This window comes from Petromyzon marinus, chromosome 44, assembly GCF_048934315.1.
Source record: "Petromyzon marinus isolate PM22_M1 ecotype Great Lakes invasive population chromosome 44, UKy_Petmar_22M1.pri1.0, whole genome shotgun sequence".
Classification (NCBI taxonomy): Eukaryota; Metazoa; Chordata; class Hyperoartia; order Petromyzontiformes; family Petromyzontidae; genus Petromyzon; species Petromyzon marinus.
The window spans coordinates 6,482,174-6,501,910 of record NC_133710.1 but is presented as its reverse complement, the minus strand read 5'-3'; the positions used below and the strand labels follow the sequence as shown (position 1 = coordinate 6,501,910).

Below are 19,737 nucleotides of genomic sequence, written 5' to 3'. Positions count from 1 at the left end.
CCCTGTTTTCTGGCAACAAAACAGCTGTGTTGAGATGTGTTAAAACACCAAACTGAAACCTTTTACAATTAATCATGTCTGCGTGAACCACAGTACTTGTGGTCAGAGCTTCTTTTTTGTTTGTATTTTCACCACAAGTATCTGTGGTTAATGCAGACATGATTCCTTGTAAAAGGTTTCAGTTTGGTATTTTAACATCTTAACACAGCTCTTTTGTTGCCAGAAAAAAAAGGGGAAAACCCCTATTCTCATATTTTGGTACCGGCAAAGAAGGTCCCATGATGTAAAAATGTATCGTTAAACATGCCAATTCGTTACTAGTACAGCACACAATTGTGTTGGAGAGCCAAGCCACAACATGTACTATCGTACTCTTTGGTTCTTTCGGTAAAGTCACCAAGTTAGGTATAAAATAAAAATCACGACGTTTCGATCGCAACACCAGCGGTCGTCCTCAGGCGGAAATATAATCAAGGAGTGGAAACTGCTGAACCCAATAAATCACGACTAAACTTCACGACTAAACGTCGTGATTTATTTTATTTTGCACCTACGTGAGTTTAGCGAAAGAATGTACAATCGTGCTAAATAATTTACCAAAGTTTGGTCAGCTCCACCAATATTGCATGGAAAAATTAAGTTCATACCAGAAGGGGAGTCGGGACAAGGAAATACTTTCGCCAAAGCACATGAAGCAATGTCATTTCTTTGTACAAATTTACGTTGCGAAGTTATCAAGATTTAATATTCAAGTTTCACACGTAGGGCTTCATATTTAACTTTGAGAGGTTTCAACTTGTGAAGAAAGAATTCGTGAACGGAAAATCGACCAACAGAATCGCCGAATCGATCGATTTACGAATCTTAACGCGGTAATCGATTAGATTCGCATTTTACAGTAATCGATAAACATCGAATCGATTCCCCGCCCCCGAAGTTTTTAAAGGGGCCTCGTCTCGCACCAACAGTTGCGCGTTCTCCGCAAACAGCGTAGTTCGTTTTTTTTGTCCGTGTACGCGACTTGACGCCCTTAGAAACCTATCCTTTCCGCATAATACCAAACATCCCCGCCTTCTCAAGACTCGGAGCGATGGCTTCGTAGCGAAGTCAACGAAAAAAAAAACGCCGGGACCGCGCGAGAGGTCGCCTCAGCCGGAGGCCTAACTCAGGCTTCCCGCGGGGTTTCCTAGGCGAGGCTGCCGTAGACATGACGACTCCGAGCACCGAGCGGCATTGGGTGTCGCGGCTGCTCGCCGCCGTGTTCTACGGCCTCTGCTCGTTCCTCATCGTCATCGTGAACAAGCAAGTGCTCACGAGCTACGGGTAAAACTCGCCACAAAACAAGCGCCCTCACCGCCCCAGCAGCCGCTGCAATGAATGGGGGTGGCGGCTGCTGCTCCCAAGCGTTGAAACGGCGGTGCGTTCCGTCGAGCTCTGATTGGCTGAGCGCGCGTGAAGCCACGATTGGCGCCAAATTCAAATTTAACATCGCAGCAGATGCGGCTGCTGATGCAGCAGATGCGGCTGCTGATGCAGCAGATGCGGCTGCTGATGCAGCAGATGCGGCTGCTGATGCAGCAGATGCGGCTGCTGCTTATGCAGCAGATGCGGCTGCTGCTTATGCAGCAGATGCGGCTGCTGCTTATGCAGCAGATGCGGCTGCTGCTTATGCAGCAGATGCGGCTGCTGCTTATGCAGCAGATGCGGCTGCTGCTTATGCAGCAGATGCGGCTGCTGCTTATGCAGCAGATGCGGCTGCTGCTTATGCAGCAGATGCGGCTGCTGCTTATGCAGCAGATGCGGCTGCTGCTTATGCAGCAGATGCGGCTGCTGCTTATGCAGCAGATGCGGCTGCTGCTTATGCAGCAGATGCGGCTGCTGCTTATGCAGCAGATGCGGCTGCTGCTTATGCAGCAGATGCGGCTGCTGCTTATGCAGCAGATGCGGCTGCTGCTTATGCAGCAGATGCGGCTGCTGCTTATGCAGCAGATGCGGCTGCTGCTTATGCAGCAGATGCGGCTGCTGCTTATGCAGCAGATGCGGCTGCTGCTTATGCAGCAGATGCGGCTGCTGCTTATGCAGCAGATGCGGCTGCTGCTTATGCAGCAGATGCGGCTGCTGCTTATGCAGCAGATGCGGCTGCTGCTTATGCAGCAGATGCGGCTGCTGCTTATGCAGCAGATGCGGCTGCTGCTTATGCAGCAGATGCGGCTGCTGCTTATGCAGCAGATGCGGCTGCTGCTTATGCAGCAGATGCGGCTGCTGCTTATGCAGCAGATGCGGCTGCTGCTTATGCAGCTGCTGATGCGGCTGCTGCTTATGCAGCTGCTGATGCGGCTGCTGCTTATGCAGCAGATGCGGCTGCTGCTTATGCAGCTGCTGATGCGGCTGCTGATTATGCAGCTGCTGATTATGCAGCTGCTGATTATGCGGCTGCTGATTATGCAGCTGCTGATTATGCGGCTGCTGATTATGCGGCTGCTGATTATGCGGCTGCTGATGCAGCTGCTGATTATGCAGCTGCTAATGCTGCAGAAGCTGCTGCTACAGATGCTGCTGCTGATGCAGATGATGATGCAGATGCTGCAGATTCTGATGCAGATGTGCTGTTGCAGATGATGATGCTGCAACAAGCACACAGAGAACCCTTCCCCGTTTTGGAGAAGTCTGCAAGTCACAGGCGTGGGGTGCCCCCTGCACCGCTGGATCTCGGAACGCGCAATCAGCTCGGCGTTCATTTTTTTGGGGAGTCTTAAGCACTATTGTGTGGGGGGTTCCCATGGTGGCGGGCTGTCATCTACCTCGCCAGGTATACAGGAGATCGTGGGTTCCATCCGAAACTTGACGCCTGTATATTTGGAGTGTGCATGTCTCTCTCTCCCCGTGGTCACGTTTAGAGTATTTGGCTTCTATAAATTTCCGCATGATACACGACTTCGTTGAGCTATCGTTTGTGGCCAGGTCGCTTCTGAAAAAGAGCCACATAGCTCAGTGGGACTTACCTGGTAAAATAAAAATTGCTTAGTTTTTAAATACATTGTACTCATCGCAGAGAACTCTAGCGACACGACCACACTCTACGATAGCTGGCGCCAAACTGTGCCACACCCCTCCCAGCATAGTTTTGTGGGAGCCTTATTTTAGCTTTTAATCCCGATTATTAATCTCACGAGTCTGTGGGATGAATCAGAAGAAAAAACTGGGAAAGGGTGAACGTAAATCGCAACACGTTCGTCAGTAATCCAGTCCCCTTGAAAGGGATTTTTTTTTTAAGACGACGTTTCGGGCAGCATTTCTCTTTTATAGGTCAATAGGTTATGCTTACCTGAAATTGAGTGGGGTATGAGTAAAACATTTGATAAAAAATTTAGATTTAAAACTAATTTTTTTAAACTGCTTTTTGTGTCTAGTTTGGTCTTTGTCTCCCCACACCTCCGATGAGCACGGTTGGCTATGTACGGTGCAAAAGAAGTCCAACATACACGCAAAATTGCACATTGCGCCATGGGATTCGAACAGAATTATATTTCACAAATGTATCCCGATTAACTTTTTTTTTACTGAGGATTTCAACAGAAACCGTGATACAAGTGGGCAGAAGTTGGAGGGTGTTGGGAGTAGAGTAGGGTGATATTTTATTGTATTTAACGAGTGCTTTTACATGTTACTTTTACACAGAGCACCAGATACACCAGAGAAATAATGAAATTAATACATACGTATCTCAGTGTTATACGTGAGGTGGATGTCAGCCCACGTAGCCACAGAGCCATGTGGCAGCCTCCTCCTCCAACACGTGCAGGGTAACCGGTCGGCCCGGCACACCTTGATGGACTTCCCAGCCAGAGACGACGGTGCGCCATTGGCCTCCTGCTCCCTGCATATTCACACAGCGGGGCTGCCGCGCAATCGTACGATGCCCCATCCATGTTCGGGAGCGGCACACAACGCCATGCCCTGGTCACACCAGGAGCGGTTCAACTGAACCCCACTGGTTGCCTTGGGAGGTCGAAGGCAGTAGGGTGAGTGAGATGCGTGAGCATTACTGAGGCTGCCTGCTTGTACTGTCGTCGCTGTGTGATGTGGTACCAATACACTGAAGTCACTTTTCTTTTTGTTGTTGTTAGGTTTCCCTCTTCGCTGTTCCTGGGCGTCGGGCAGGTGATTTACGCTCACAAAAACATCCCAGAGACTCTTTGAGGTTCAGACATTCTGTTTTTATTTTCCCAGGTAAGGCCCACTGAGCTATATAGCTCTTTTTCAGAAGCAACTTGGCCACAAATGATCGCTCTGCAAAGTGGCTTATCACATGGGAATGTATAGCAGCCATATACTCGAAACGCATGTTTCTAAATGTGGAGGAAAAAACGGGAGGACCCGGATAAAAATCCACACAACCACAGGGAAAGACGTGCAAACCGCAAATATACAGCAGCAGCAGCAGGCGTCAGGCTCGGGGTCAAACCCACGACCTCCTGTGTACCACGCGAGATCGTTAATATCTCACATCTCTTTTGAAAAATTTCACTTCTCAACCAAGCCGTGCTGGAGCATGCCGAGCCGACCCAGCGTGACTTGGGAAGCGCCGGCTTCTTTTCCCACCGCAGAACCGGAGCCGCACAGCTGATGCCACGCGTTTAACGTGTTTAGCACTGGTTGCCAGGTTCCGGCTCCGGTGCCGAATGCGGTTTGCCTAAGGGCTGCTTTGTGACAGTTATTTACTGAGGACTGCCGTCTCGTATATTCATGTACGTTGCAGCTCGTCAAATGTGGATGATTTGTTTTTTTCTCGAGTTTGAACAAAAACGGCTCATTGTTATTTTGGTTGCCGAACCCTGATTTAGCGTGATGCTTAACGCGTGGTGCCGGTGAGATGACCTTCCAATTTCTCCTATGACATAGTTGGGTTTTTTTTGCTCTAATTTTTATTTTGCTTCATTTCTATAACTTTTATTCAATGCTTTTTCCTTTTTGGTTAACCCGGATCACTCGTGCGAGTGAGACTTCTACCCCGGTCCCTTGAGATCTCGCTTTGGTTGAAATAAACTTGACACTTCACCTCCGTTGTGCAGATGTTGGTGACGCTGGTGCTGCTGCATGTTGGACGGGTGTGTGGTCTCGTGTCCTTCCCATACTTCGACAGAAACCTCCCCAAGAAGGTGCCTCTCTTATTTTCCTCGTCACACATCTGCCTTTTCTTAAACTAAACTAAATTATGCATTGCAATTCCAGTTGGTCAGTTTTATTTTTCGGGTAAGGCACATTGAGCCAAGAAGCTCTTTGAAAGGCAGCCTGGCCACAGCGGCAAGCGACGTCAGATGGGAAGGGAGAGTTTGCAGGGGCTGCTTGGAACAGCTGATACAACAGTAGCCAGCACGTTCCATGGGAGGTTGAGCTAGTCAGAATCAATCAGAATTGTTAGTTATACTGGAGGAATCCGGTGAGCTATAAATATCTTTTTCACAGATGGCCAGAAAATTACAACAACAAACAATACAAAAACACGATATTCTTGCAAAGTATAGGAATGGTACACAAATCAAATTTTTTTAACGTAAAAGTTAACTATTTTTTATTTAACCAGGTAAGGCCTACTGAACTATAAGCTGCTTTTTCAGAAGCGACCTAGCCACAAATTATTGCTCAACAAAGTGGCTTATCACATGGAAATTTATCCCAGCCAAATCATCTAAATAGTCTGTGAATGTGACACCGAAGCGAGTTTGTGCTATGCTGTGCGAGTCTGTGAATGTTTTATTGACCGAGCGTGTGGTTGTTACATGGAGGGTCATGGTGTCGAGATGTTAGCGACCTCGCCTGGTATAGAGGAGGTCGTGGGTTCGATCCCAACCCTGACACCTATATATTTTGAGTTTGCATGTTCTCCCTGTGGTGGTCCACGTGATTATAAGCCACTTCGTTGAGATATCATTTGTGGCCAGGTGGCTTATGAAAAAGAGCTATATAGCTCGATGGGCCTTACCTAGTAAATACAAAATAAAGATAGAATAAATAGGGTCGAGTCAGACTGTTTTTTTTAAACGAGCGTGCGGTTGTTACATGGAGAGTCGAGTCAGACTGCATGTGGTTTTTTCCACGATTGCTCACCGAGCCGCGACCCCCACTCCTGCGTTCCAGATCTTCCCTTTACCGCTCATCTATCTGGGGAACCATATCACCGGCCTCATCAGCACCAAGAGACTCAGGTGCGTCACGTCACACTCCACCCACACACTGACCGACGCGATCCTCGCTCGGGCTGGCTAGCCGGCACGGACCAAACATGGGGCTGGCTAGCCGGCACGGGCCAAACGCGGTGCTGGCTACCCGGCACTGTCCAAACACGGAGCTGGCTAGCCGGCATGGGCCTAAAACGGGGCTGGCTAGCCGGCACAGGCCAAACGCGCAGGGCTGGCTAGCCGGCACGGGCCAAACACGGAGCTGGCTAGCCGGCACGGTTCAAACAACGGGCCGGCACGGTGGACGTGACACGTGTTGTATGTATGTATGTACGTTGTGTGTATGTATGTTGAACTTCTTTCGCACCGTACGTAGCCAACCGTGCTTATCGGAGGTTCGGGGCAAGGACGACAAACTAAACCGCAAAAAGCAGTTCAATCTAGGGAGGTTGAGAGTGGGGGAGGGCAGGGTTTCACTGCTGGAGTGGCAAGTGTGCACCCGTAGTGCAATCCAGATCTCCTGTGTTCGATTCCCAGCTTTAGCGAACATCAGTTTGAATCGGCCTTTAAATTAGTATTGGCTGCGGTGTGTCAACATCAGCACTGCGGATACAAAGGTGGATCAGAATCTTTATTTAGAATGCAAGAGAAATCCCGATGAGCTATGAAGCATCTTTTTCACAGATGTCCATAATGAGCAGGTCAGCAAGTTACAACTACAAACAATACAAACGAGAACAACAAGAATACAGTCCCAGACCACACCAAGATAACACCACACAGCAGTCCCTCAATAAAATTATACATTAACATTAAACTATCGATCAAAGTTACAAAGCACATTTGCAAATGTGACTGCTGTATCCAGCACTAATCTTCTTCAGGATATTTTTTTGAAGGAAGATTTACGATGTTAAGGGGGGCAACAGGTGTCGTCCTGGCCACACTAGGTTTGGTGGATGAGGTAAAGTATGAGTATTTTGCCACCTTTCGTAAGACGTCTGACCGACATCGAAAAGTATGCGAAATGCCCTCTATAGCCTGAGCTGTCTAGAACTCCCTCGAGTTGAGGTCATTCAGCCAGCAGTGCTGTGAGCAAGTAGTGGTTAGCACAGTAGGAAGTGGTAGTGCAGCATTTAGTACGCTGCGCTATGAACCCGGCGACCCGAGTTTGATTCCCGCTCAAGGTCAACACCAATGACGTTTATCTGAACCGATCCTGGGCCTCGCCTAGGTCGACTCAGGCTCAAATGAGTACCGGGTGCGGTGTGTAAGCGTCGCCACTCGGGAGACAAAGGCATGGTACTGGCCACCCTGCCCCCCTCCTTGTGTGTCATGCCGGCCTTCTTCATAGGTGCAGCTTGCTAACACGGGGGATATTTGTCGTGTGTGCCTGCACAGCCTCCCAATGTTCACGGTGCTGCGGAAATTCTCCATCCTCTTCACCATGGTGGGCGAGATGTTCATCCTCGGGTGAGCGTTTGTCGCACGTGAATCAAATTTGAAGTTTGTAATTCTCAGGGCTGCGTCGTGAATGTACCACTTGGGGCACCGTGGTGGCGAGATGTAAACTACCTCGCTTGGTATGGAGGAGGTTGTGGGTTTGATCCCAACCCTGATGCTTGTATATTCGGAGTTTGCATGTCTTTCTCTCCCCATGGTCGCGTGGATTTTTCTCCACTTCCTCCAGTTTTTCCCTCCACATTTAGAAACATGCGTTTTAGAGTATATGGCTGCTTTGAATTTCCACGTAATAAGCCACTTCGTTGAGCTGTCGTTTGTGGCCAGGTCGCTTCTGTAAAAGAGATATATAGCTCAGTGGGCCTTACCTGGTAAAACATTTTAAAATAAATAGAAAAAAATCGGACCGAACGAGTCTGTAACGGGCTCGCGCTTTAATCAATAACAAATAGGGGGACAGCTTTTTCACATGTGACGTCATCGCATTTTGTTAAATCGCAAGGTAACGTTATCGCTAATTAAGTAACCTCCTGTGAAGAACACACGCTGGGAAAATGAAACAGAATCTGTGTGTGCAAATTTTTTTATTACTGTTAACCCTTTCCTGTTCCGAGACATCTGCAACTTGCAGGGTGGGTGTCCCGTGCATCGCTGGATCTCGGAACGTGCAAGTGGTTGGGCGTTAATTTTATTCAGAGAAGGGTAGTGCCGCTGTTTTTAAAAACATTGTACCCACCGCAGAGAGCTGTAGCGACACGACCGCACTCTATGACAACTGGCACCAAACCGTGCCACACGCCCTCCCGCCTTGTGGTGAGCCTCCGGTTTGTTGACGTACATGTACGTGTGCGTCAACAAACCAAAACCGTACATGTGTACGTCATCTGAACAGTATCGGAAGAAAATCTGATGGCGTACACGTGCGCTATCGGAACGGGAAAGGGTTTCATATACAGTAAAACCTTGGATTGCGAGTAACTTGGTCTGCGTGTGTTTTGCAAGACGAGCAAAAATTTTAAATAAATATTAATTTGATAAACGAGCGAGGTCTTGCAATACGAGTAGTACGTATACGCTTTGTCTGCCGAGCATCACGTGATCACAACTGATATACGAGTGCTTTGATATACGAGTGCTTTGGATTACAAACACGTTTCAGGAACGAATCATGCTCGCAATCCAAGGTTTTACTGTATTATCTTGTGGGCCCCTCCAGAGTTCTGGGCCCTGTGCGAATATCCATTTTTGATCCCTTCCCCCCCCCACCCTTACTCCAACGCTGTGTGCGGGAGGACTGGACTCGTGACTCGTGCGCCCCTGCCCTCTCAATGGTCGCGCCTCTTTCCCTCTTGTTTGATTTCGCAGAAAAACAACGTCACTCCCTATCCAGTTGACTGTGGCCATGATGATGGGCGGGGCCATCTTCGCCGCCAGGTGGGGATCAACTCTTCACCCCACAAACGATGTGTGCCAGCTGTGATGGGAACAAAGACTACAGTGTTTTTTTTATTCATGGCCTGCGGGCAAGCAGGGGTGTGCAGTGCCAATATATGTGCCTCACATTAAGAACGGGCTGGGTTCGATTCCCGATTCGGACGCCTTTCTGCACGCTATTTGTATGTGTTCTCCCCCTGTTGTCCATGAGTTTGCTCCAGGCTCCCCGGTTTCCTCTCATAGTTAAATAAATTGCTGGCAAAAACATCCCATTGCTGGAAAATTACCTGAAAATTACTTGATTTAGGATTTCACGCACAAGCAACATTTCCCCCGACTGAAAAGTTGGCATGACCGTCCTAAAAAAGCCTAGCCTAGTCTTGAGACTCGGCGAGGCTTTCCTGTGTAATCAAGCGTAACAATAAATTTGATAATAGCTCAGCCCATCCTAATGGACGGGGTGACATGACACTCGCATAACAATAATAATCCCTCTTTGACACATGATCCTCATCGGACGCTGCCCACCTAACCCTCACGACTCACCAGTTGTTACGCCTGTGGAGAGGCTCGTGAAGGATGCTACCGGGCAGTTGGAGGCAGTTGCCTTCAAACAACATCGGGAGGGAGGAGGAACGACGCTCGTCGCAACAACGAGCGGAGCACCGAGCGGCTAAAAACGCAGCGAGGTGGCACAGGGAGGAGCACAGGTGGCGCATCTGCCAGTGATCTCCAGCCATTCGACCCACGTCACCACCTGGGTCTGTCCCGTGACCTTCTTCCAGCGAGCCTTCCGCACTCCGCGTGACCTCAATGTGCACCAAGGCTGGCACAAGCGCCGTGGTGACGTCACCACAGCTTAGTGTCGAATGGCGGCTGTTTTCTTTGTGTGTGTGTGTGTGTGTCGGTCCTCTGAAGCTCTGACCTGGCGTTTGACCCCGTGGGCTACACCTTCATCCTGGCCAACGACCTTTTCACCGCCGCAAACGGCGTCTACACCAAACAGAAACTCGACTCCCAGGTCCCGGACACGGAACGCTCGCCTTCTTTTCGCCGTCTCTCACCGCTCTCGCACCACCTCTCACGTCTTCTCACCCATTCTCACCTCTCGCTCACCGCCCCTCTCACTGCCCGTCGTGTTTCTGACTTCCCGTCACCTTCCCACACCCCCTCGTACCCACCTATCACAGTGTTCTTCACTAATTGTCAGAGGGGAGTGGGGGGGGGGCGGCACACTTTCACCGATAAGACACCATCAGTGTGAGGGCCGCCACACGTTTGAAACCATTGGGGTTTGACAGCAGCACGATGACCATGGGGGATGTTTTCACATTTGTGTATTGTCGGGGGCCGTACTAAAGGCCACCAGGGGCCCTACTAAAGGCTACCAGCAACCACAGTGGCCCGCGGGCCTTGCAATGAAGAACACTGCGTGATCACATCACCTCCCTTTCTCTCACCTCTCATCCTCTCGCTACCCCACACCACCGTGTACCGCCTGTCACCTCGCCTCCCATCAAACACCCCCCACCCCCTCCTCTCATGGCTCAATCCCAGCTCTACTCCCACCCAACCCGACTGGCGAGTCGAGCGGTCTGGCATGGCGCCACCAAGCCACAAGTGATTATATTTCCTCCACGGTGGCGAGATGTTAACCACCTCGTCTCATATACAGGAGGTCATGGGTTCGATCCCGACCCTGACGCCTGCATATTTGGAGTTTGCATGTGCTCCCTGTGGTTGCGTGGATTTTCTCCGGGTCCTCTGGCTTTTCCCTCCACATTTAGAAAAATAAGTTTAGAGTATTTGGCTGCGATGTATGTCCACGTGATAAGCCACTTAATTGGGCTCTCAATTTGTGGCCAGGTCGCTTCTGAAAAAGAGCTATATAGCTCAGTGGGCCTTACCTGGTAAAATGAAAAATAGTTTATTAGTTTAGTTTACTTCTCTGTGCTATGTTTAGACAAAGGTAAAGATGCAGCTCGGCGATTGCCTGCTCATGCCGACACCACCACTGTTGGCATTTTTGGCCGAGTCTTCCGTATGTATGTATGTTGAAGTTATTTCACACCGTACGTAGCCAACCATACTCTCTTTCTGTTGAACTTCTTTTACACCGTACGTAGCCAATCGTGCGAATTGGAGGTGTAGGGGAAGGACAACAAACTAAACACAAAAAGTCGTTCTCAAGAAATATGTTTTCAAGCTATATTTCAAACTACATAGCTCCCAGTAGCTTTCTAATATTGGAAGGAAGAGCGTTGCAGACGGCCGCAGAAGCGCTTCTGAAAGTGTGCGATGTGGTGGCCGTCTTTGTTCGGTGGCCAGCCAAAAGCCGCTGCTACTGCTGTGAGGGACGACCACTGGAGTTCGCGTGACGATGGTTTACGCCGACCAGACTTTGCCCCCTACCACGTGCGACATGCCGATCGACTTTCCTCGTCGTTGTGTGTTTAGGAGCTGGGGAAATACGGCCTACTCTACTACAACGCCGTGTTCATGATCGTGCCCGCCGCTCTGGCGTGCGCGTACACAGGCGATCTGCAACTGGTGAGGCACCTTCATTATTTTTTATATCTTTACCTAAGTTTCTCCCGGTTTTGGTCTCTGCACCCTTCGTGTTACGGTAACGGGGCCTGCAGAAGCAGATGTCACAGAACTACCTCTTGAGATCCCTTAAAATTAACTCTGTCCCACACATTAGAGGGCAGCATTTTCCTACATCCCCTCCCACAGAGTATTGTTTATTGCGTGGCAGTCAAACAAATATGTCGGCAGTCCCCCCCGGGTTACGGAAGACACAAATTACAGAAAGCCGACTTTGCGGAAATGCTCCCATAAATCATGTTAAAAAAATGAAATACTGTAAGCGAAAATAGTGCAGCGCGGTGAGGTTGCGAATGAATACAGCGGAGCGAGGCGTAAGGCGGGGGCACACATTCCCCGAGGCAGTGGTGTACTGTATGGCACTCACGCCGTTACATTGTTACCATGAGTATACTGTACCCGGCCACATAGTGTCGTAACTTTCAGTGTAACATTACCCATAATCGAATTGCAATAATGACTGGAAAGCAACCAGGCGCTTGCAAGAGTGCAGGGCCATGCTCGCAAGCGTAAAGCGATAGCTTTAGAGCATAGACGCCACCTTCACCACAAAAACTCCCCCTTCCTGAGCTTCACGAGGATTAAGGTCAATGTTTTTTTTGTAGCGTTATGTAATTGTTCTATGTGCTTCGTGGTATTCATAAACAATTGGACACAGTGCAGTAAATGTTCCATTCGTTGAATTGTGGGTAGCGATAGAAAGCGGACGACAGTGCGATACGGTACTGAGAGAAAACGGTAGGGGAGGCTACATGTATTTCCGGATATAGGATTTTATCTTGATGTTGGGGGAAAACTTGTTCGACATACGGAAAATTGTGGCTATGGATATTTCTCGAGAACCTCCTAACCCTTCCGTAACCCGGGAGACTGCCTGTACTTAAATTTCAAGACTGGAACTATTAGTTTCATTTGTTATAATCAAGTGATGTAATAATTTCAGCACCATGGACTTAACCCTGCCTACATCTTCCCATAGATCATTGATTATATCCGGCACAGCTTCAAGGGGGAAGGCGGTGCCGTATTTCCAAAAACCCCAGATAATCACATAATTATTAAAACTAGCTTATTTTTACACATTCTCGGATCACATGTATATGTTTTGTGTATTATAAATATCCTAAAGTGAAAAGTTACCGTGCAGTATTTACTGTCCCGTACTTACCAATTCCAATCTCGAAGACTCTTCGTGGGGGTGGTTTTCGTGGTACTACTCCGCTCTTGTTTCAACAACTTACGTCCGGACGATTGCCGGACTGATGCGAACGCCGAATTGCACAACGCAAATTTTCTCCGGATCGCCGCGCCTTGTATATTTTCTGTTTTTATTACCGTAGTTATTAGTCGTAAAAAAAATCTATATGCGTGCAGTATTTTCATTGTTTAAGTTGTATTTACTCTATAACGTACTGCGTATAAAAATTGACACGCCGGACTGGTTACAGCCTTTGGAGCGGTTTTGCCCGATCAGCCTTGGACTGCCTAATACTGTTGGAAGCCGGATAATCGCGCAGTGCCGGATAATAGATAATCAACTGTATTTGGTATTCTATAAAACGGCATTGTATTTGTATTGTACCTCTCCCCCGTGTTTCCCCCCCCCCCCCACACCATCTCCCTGCCGCCCCCCTCTCTCCGAAGGCGCTGGACTTTGAGGGCTGGAGCAACCCCTGGTTCGTCGTACACTTCACCTTCGCCTGCTTCATGGGGTGAGTCGGGACGATGCCACGCTGGGTCCCTGCCGCATAAACGGAGAGTAATAATCGTTCAGTCTCGCACGTTATGTTAACACGTTATATTTTCAGGGGCCCAAATAGGGGGGGGGGGACCAAAAATAATAAATTGGAGTTAATTTTTATTCATTGTTATAGTTATAGGCATTATTTTTCTACAATATAAGCTGTGTTTACTCCAAATATCAGCTTGCTAGCTCTTCTAGTCGTGCACGTTGATCAGTTAACAATCACGGTAAGCACACTGTGCTACGAGACCTGGCGACCTGGGTTTGCCTGCCAGCCGTGCCCAAAATCAGTGGGGAATGCCTCGACTAGTCCTGGGCTTCCCTTACGTCGATTCACCATCAAATGTTGTGGTGTATCAACATCAACACCTCAGATTCCCTTCGATTAGCACGGTTGGCTACGTGCGGTGCGAGAGAAGTTCAACAAACATACACATCAAAACTGGGGAGGCAAAGGTGGCGGAGCGCTGTATTTGGCGACAACCCCTACCTCTTGTGCGCCATGGCCATCTTCAAAGGTGCCACTCGCTAACAGCACTTGCCCCAGCAGTCTGGTAAAGGCTACACGGGGGATCTTTGTCTTGTGTGTATGTGTGTGCATGAGAGCACCTATGGAGGCCGATACGGCGTACGAGAGGGTGGGTGGCCAGCACCACACCCGGCCACCTTTGCCTCCCTAGTGGCAGTGTTTACACAATCCACCAGGTACTCATTTGCGGCTGAGTCGACCTAGGGGAGGCCCAGGACCGGTTCAGATAATCGTCACTGGTGTTGGCCGTAAGCGGGAATCGAACTCGGGTCGCCGGGTTCGTAGCGCAGCGCGCTAACCGCTGCACTACGGCTCATAGGTGCTCGCTAACAGCACTTGCCCCAGCAGTCTGGTGAAGGCTACATGTGGGATCTTTGTCTTTTGTGTATGTGTGTGTATGAGCGCAGGTTCATCTTGCTCTTCTCCATCATCCTTTGCACACAGTACAATTCTGCCCTCACCACCACCATCGTCGGCTGCCTGAAGGTTTCTTGAATTTTAATCAATGCATTGATTAATATCTACTGTACCTACAACAGCCCGTCGTTAACAGGGGAATGGTCGGTAAGCGAACACATTGGGCTCTATGGAGCCCCATCATTAAGCGATTAGTCATTAACAGCAGTGACGTGCGGTGAGGTCAATGACTGGGGAGGCACTGGCTAGTGTCAGAGCCAGATTCACACACTGAAGGGAGCGTGGCCTCATTGAGGGGGGCGTGTCACTGAGGGGGGCGTGTTAGATACGTCCCCCTCAGTGAGGCAGATGTGATAGCTGCCTCCCCAGGTGCTTTTTTTATTGCAGTGTCATGACGAGACCAGCGAGCCTAAATATCTTCGTACACATACGTGAAATAAGTTACCTGGAGTATGGAAGGCGAGGACATGAAATGAAGGGGTCTACAAACATTACATTGGTGGCATACTGAGATAGTAACAGGCACGCGCTTATTTCCCGCGCTCCATCCAGTTACTGAGGGGTTGCGCAATCAGAGGGGAGGCTGAGCTCGTCGCCGCCTCACCTCTCGTCTCTTCCTGAATTTGCAGCAGAGCTCCGCAAATTTGGCGATTTTGACTATAAAAATTATGGGACTCGTACAGAAATGACATTTATAACACAGATCAGTGGGAAAATATTAATATTTATTTCATTTGATTTTATTTGATTATCTTTTTTTTACTTTTCGTAACAGCTATTTTCATTGGAGTATGACAGGTGAGGCTCTGCCTCCCCTGACCGCACTTCCCTGGTTAACAGGGGTGGTCGTTGAGAGGGGTTCTACTCTACACTACTATACACTACACTGCTATACACTACACTACTATACACTACACTATACACTACACAATACACTACACTATACACTACACTATACACTACACTATACACTACACTATGCACTACACATTGGGCTCTATGGAGGCCCGTTCGTAAGCGTTTAGTCGTTAACAGGGCTGGTCGTTAAGAGGGGTTCTGCTGTATTTTTGAGGGTTTTTTTTTATGACTCCCTACTGCGTGTGCCACTGCAGAACGTGTCGGTGGCCTATATCGGCATGCTGGTGGGAGGTGACTACATCTTCTCATGGCCCAACTTCGTGGGTCTAAACATTTGGTAGGTGTTTCTGACCGTGTCCGCGTCTGCGAGCACAAGGCAGATTTGAAATACGGCAGGATGAATTCTTCCGCCGTTGCTGATCATTGTTACAATGTTGTGGGCTCTCATGATATTATCTTTTCCGAGACCAAGGTGCTCTGCAAGCCGTCTGGATACCACCAAAGGTTTGTCCATGAGGCCATCCAGATATACAGACATAGACATAACTTCAACCGAGAAGGTGGATTCAAATTGAGCAATCATTGGAAATATGTCATTAACCATGTTAAACCTTAACCGCTACTCTCCCCCGCCCTGCGTCCCTCCCCCCCCCCATTCGTGGCGCTGATGTTTTCCAGCAGCTTTACCTTCCTGGCTCCACCCACACCCCAACCCCCCCCCCCCCATCCTACGCCCGTCCTTCCTGACTCCTCCTCTTACCCTATATAACAGTCTCTCATCACAAATAGCTCTCACCACAGTTGTTTTGCTGTGCCTTTTTTACACCTGATGAAGGAAGCTTGTGTTGCCTCTGAAACGTCGTGATTTTATTTTATTCATTATTATTAGTTTACCTACGTGACTTTACCTAAAGAACCAAATAGTATTTGGTAGGTGCTTGGGCAATGCAACATGTAAGTGCTTCATCTTCTTTGGTTCTTTCGGTAAAGTCACGTAGAATGAGAATAAAATAATAAATTGATAAATAAAATAACACAATAATATTCTCACGACGTTTCGGCCACAACACAAGCGGCCTTCATCAGGTGAAGGGACGAGACTGTCTGGAGGACAGCGCTGGAGTGAAAAAGCCACGCTCAGATCACGACCTTTAAGCTGTCGTGATCTGAGCGTGGCTTTTTCACTCCAGCACTGTCCTCCAGACAGTCTCGTCCCTTCACCTGATGAAGGCCGCTTGTGTTGTGGCCGAAACGTCGTGAGAATATTATTGTGTTATTTTATTTTATCAATTTATTATTTTATTCTCATTCTACGTGACTTTACCGAAAGAACCAAAGAAGATGAATCCTTGCAGTCACAAAAGCTTTAAATCGAAATGTAAGTGCTTGCTAACATCACTTGTCCTCCGCAACGGCCTAATGAAGGCTTATGCAGGGATGTTTGTCTTTAAAAGCACTTTCCAATTAAGGTTGTAAACACTACGTCCGTGTGTCAATCCATCTTTAATGGGAGAGGGGGTGGTGGGGAGGGGCACGATAATTATTGTAAAGACGACCCAATATGAGCGAAACTTGAGAATGAAGTTGTGTTGCTTTTAAGGGTTCGCCCTGTAGGAAATCGACCTGACGAGTTTTCTAATGCTTAAGGGAAAAAAAAAGTGAAACGGTGCTAAAAGCACATGCCCAGGGTATCCCGGCCCAGCCAGCCAAGATGCCCTGACCTTGACAGGGTCGCTATCCAATCCCCGTTTTCCTATCTCGGCCTACGGATGTACCGCTCCCTACAATACCTTTAATTATCCTTAAAAAAAAATTCCGACAACCATGTATTGGAAGGCAACGCATAATGCATTCGTGCGTACGCATGATTTTTGTTCTCGATTGCATTTATGCATGCTGCTCCTCTTTCTTTTTGGTAGCATCAGCGGAGGCGTCCTTTACTCCTTCCTCACGTTCCGGGAGTCGCCGACTGAGAAGCAGGGAGGCTGATCCGGGCGACGCCAGGGCCCGTGCACGCGTCTCCCCCAACGCCCGCTCGCTAGCGCCAGGGTCCGTACGTGCAAGGGGCATGCGCGTGATGCTACGGTCACGTGTGAGCGTGTCCCCGCTCACACGTGCGCATGTCCGCACTCACCTTGCTGAGGGGGGGGGGGGGGGGGGGGGAGTGGCTGCCCTGCAAACATTGTGATAACCCACAAGAGATCATGGTCCAGAAAGTTTATCGAGCTTTTGTCGAGAGCAGGGCGAGCGAGTTAATTCCGTTTGTTGGCGCGGTCGTCCACAGGGAGATAATGCAATCGAACGCCATCAAAAGTGTAAAGTGTTCCAGCGAAGGCAGAATATGTTCGCTTGCACAAATTATATATATATCAATATATTACGTGGGTTATCAGGTTTTTCAGGACACCTCTCGATCAATTCCCACAACTGTTTACAGCGGACGGACGTACGATCAGCACAATCGTCGTATCTTAAAATCAACTTGTGAAGTGACTGGCCGAAATATAGATTTTTTTTTTTTTAAATACGTCCGTTTTGGTATATTCAGGAGCGCAGGGATTTGCAAACGCTTATCTTTGCATGTAAAGCTGAGGGGTTTTGCACAGCCAGCATAACGAATTGCTTCACCTTGCAGTGGATAATGACTCGGCTCTATACCACAGGACCTTTAAGCCATGACTATGAACTCGCACTGACCAGCGTGGTGAAGTATGGGTGAAACAATCTCCATGAACTAGCGCGGAATAAAAAGCCTTTATCAAACGGTGCATTGGATTAAAAAAAGGTGACATGCTAGATTTTTTTAGAGTATATTTGGGTCACATTGCAATACTTGACCTTTTTGGGTGTCTTTTACCTGGAATATAACTTAATTTTTAATTATGTATCTATCATTGGATTCACTGGTGTCTTTATTTGAAACCCCTCAATAGCACATTAAGATTAATGGCACCTGTTGTCAAGGAAAGGTGGGAATCTACGGTTACAAGGGGAATTTTTTTACACTTTTAAACAATAAAACGTGCAATTTTTACAATGTGTGTAAAACAGGAAACTTGCTGTTGGGATAAAGGAATCTGACACGACGACGTTGCTAGGTTAACTGGGTGTGTGGGTTTTACACAAGATTGTTATATTGGTTATATTTACAATATAGGGTGTGAAGAATCTGGTTTTTATATTTTCTGTAATGCAGAATTGGACGGTGTACGTGTGCATGTGTATAACAATGACCGTGGTTGTACTTTTTTTTATTCACAAGCATTTATTTTTAATTATAAAAGATTGCTAAACATCCCAATTTTAAAACATACAAAATTGCACACTTAAGCCACACTTCCCAACGTGGTTGCTTTGTCATTACCACTGGTTAATGCTGTGGCAGCCGTCCCAGTGCCGTATTCAGTAGCCAGGAATCCCCCCACAAAGCCTTGCCCAGCATAACGCGGCTAATGATGATGATTAAGCATCACCAATCCCTGTCCCATCACCTCCCTTCCAGTGGCACACATGATGGGAACGGAGGAGAGATTTTTTTAAAAAAAAATTCATTTCCTTCCAAACTATTTTCGTGGTATCCGAGTGGTCGATTGACCTCACCGGATGATCGGTAAGGGTCTCGTCGATTCACGTAATTAATCTGGAGAGCCCACCGCTGTTTGCGAGCGCTAAGTAAAAAAAGGAATTAAGGTAGCCATTTGTATTCGAAGCTATTGCCTTAAGTAGACCCCATGTAGATAGCCGGGAGAGTCGTGCGTGGTATAATCAAGCCACACCAAGTGTGCTCACTTTTGCACTTACATGCAGTCACTGTTCTACTGTCGTGCCTTTTCGTGATGGGGAGAGTGAGTTTGTGGGGAAGCAATGCTAATCATTTGTGGATATTATAGATAGAAATTACCAATGAACTGGGTTTTTACTTTCATTTTGGTCGGCGATGACATTGAGCGTGACGATGACTGTGAACTACTAAACCAAAAGTCCTAATCGCGACTGACTATGACGAAGTACAACTAACTTTCTGTGTCATAATCGAAGACGCAGATTTGGGTCATAAAGTAACGCGATGAGCGACTGCAGTGCAATGACAACTTTGAATGGTAATTGGTAGTTGCCAATATATGTACTCTACATAACAACATGTTTTATGAGTTCACTGATTGGCCGTACTGATAATATTGGGGGTGAGGGAGTATGGAAATAGTTCACCACTCGCCAACATTGAAAAACTCGGAGTGGACTCAATATTTGACCAATTTAGTCCTTCAGACGTCGAAGATGACTATTAAATGCACAGTGAAACTTGACTTAAAATTCCAAAAGTTATAAGATGGGCTTAAGACTGTGACAAAAATAAACAATGCTAACTTAATTTACACTTAGGTGTGAGGGTATGTGTGTCGCATGATATAAAACATGCGTAAAAAAATAATTGTCTACGTTACGATTGACTTTGAGGTGTATGTGTAGTGATGTTGCTACACTTTAAATAAATGTATTTAAGGGAA

The 19,737-nt window shown here is 47.8% G+C and overlaps 1 protein-coding gene across 2 annotated transcripts; it reads left to right on the top strand.

Moving 5' to 3' along the window:
* Nucleotides 1-830: 830 nt before the first annotated feature.
* Nucleotides 831-19,737, top strand: LOC116951890 (nucleotide sugar transporter SLC35D2-like). 2 transcript variants are annotated; one of them, XM_032970714.2, is made up of 12 exons: nt 831-1,323; nt 4,128-4,161; nt 5,073-5,159; nt 6,139-6,206; nt 7,581-7,652; nt 9,006-9,074; nt 9,993-10,095; nt 11,532-11,624; nt 13,326-13,393; nt 14,362-14,440; nt 15,484-15,566; nt 17,149-19,737. In XM_032970714.2, the coding sequence occupies exons 1-12, from the start codon at nt 1,208-1,210 to the stop codon at nt 17,216-17,218; spliced, it is 942 nt and encodes a 313-aa protein (XP_032826605.1). In that variant the 5' UTR covers nt 831-1,207; the 3' UTR covers nt 17,219-19,737. The 2 variants fall into 2 exon arrangements, with proteins under 2 accessions (XP_032826605.1, XP_075930094.1); XM_076073979.1 differs by lacking the exon at nt 4,128-4,161 and having other exon boundaries at nt 832-1,323.

What these genes read in the sequence shown, in the direction of transcription:
- LOC116951890 (XM_032970714.2), top strand. Translation starts at nt 1,208, where the DNA reads ATGACGACTCCGAGCACCGAGCGGCATTGGGTGTCGCGGCTGCTCGCC. An exon ending in ATCAGCACCAAGAGACTCAG is followed by an intron (nt 6,207 to 7,580) that starts GTGCGTCACGTC and finishes GTGCCTGCACAG; the next exon opens with CCTCCCAATGTTCACGGTGC. An exon ending in GGGGCCATCTTCGCCGCCAG is followed by an intron (nt 9,075 to 9,992) that starts GTGGGGATCAAC and finishes GGTCCTCTGAAG; the next exon opens with CTCTGACCTGGCGTTTGACC.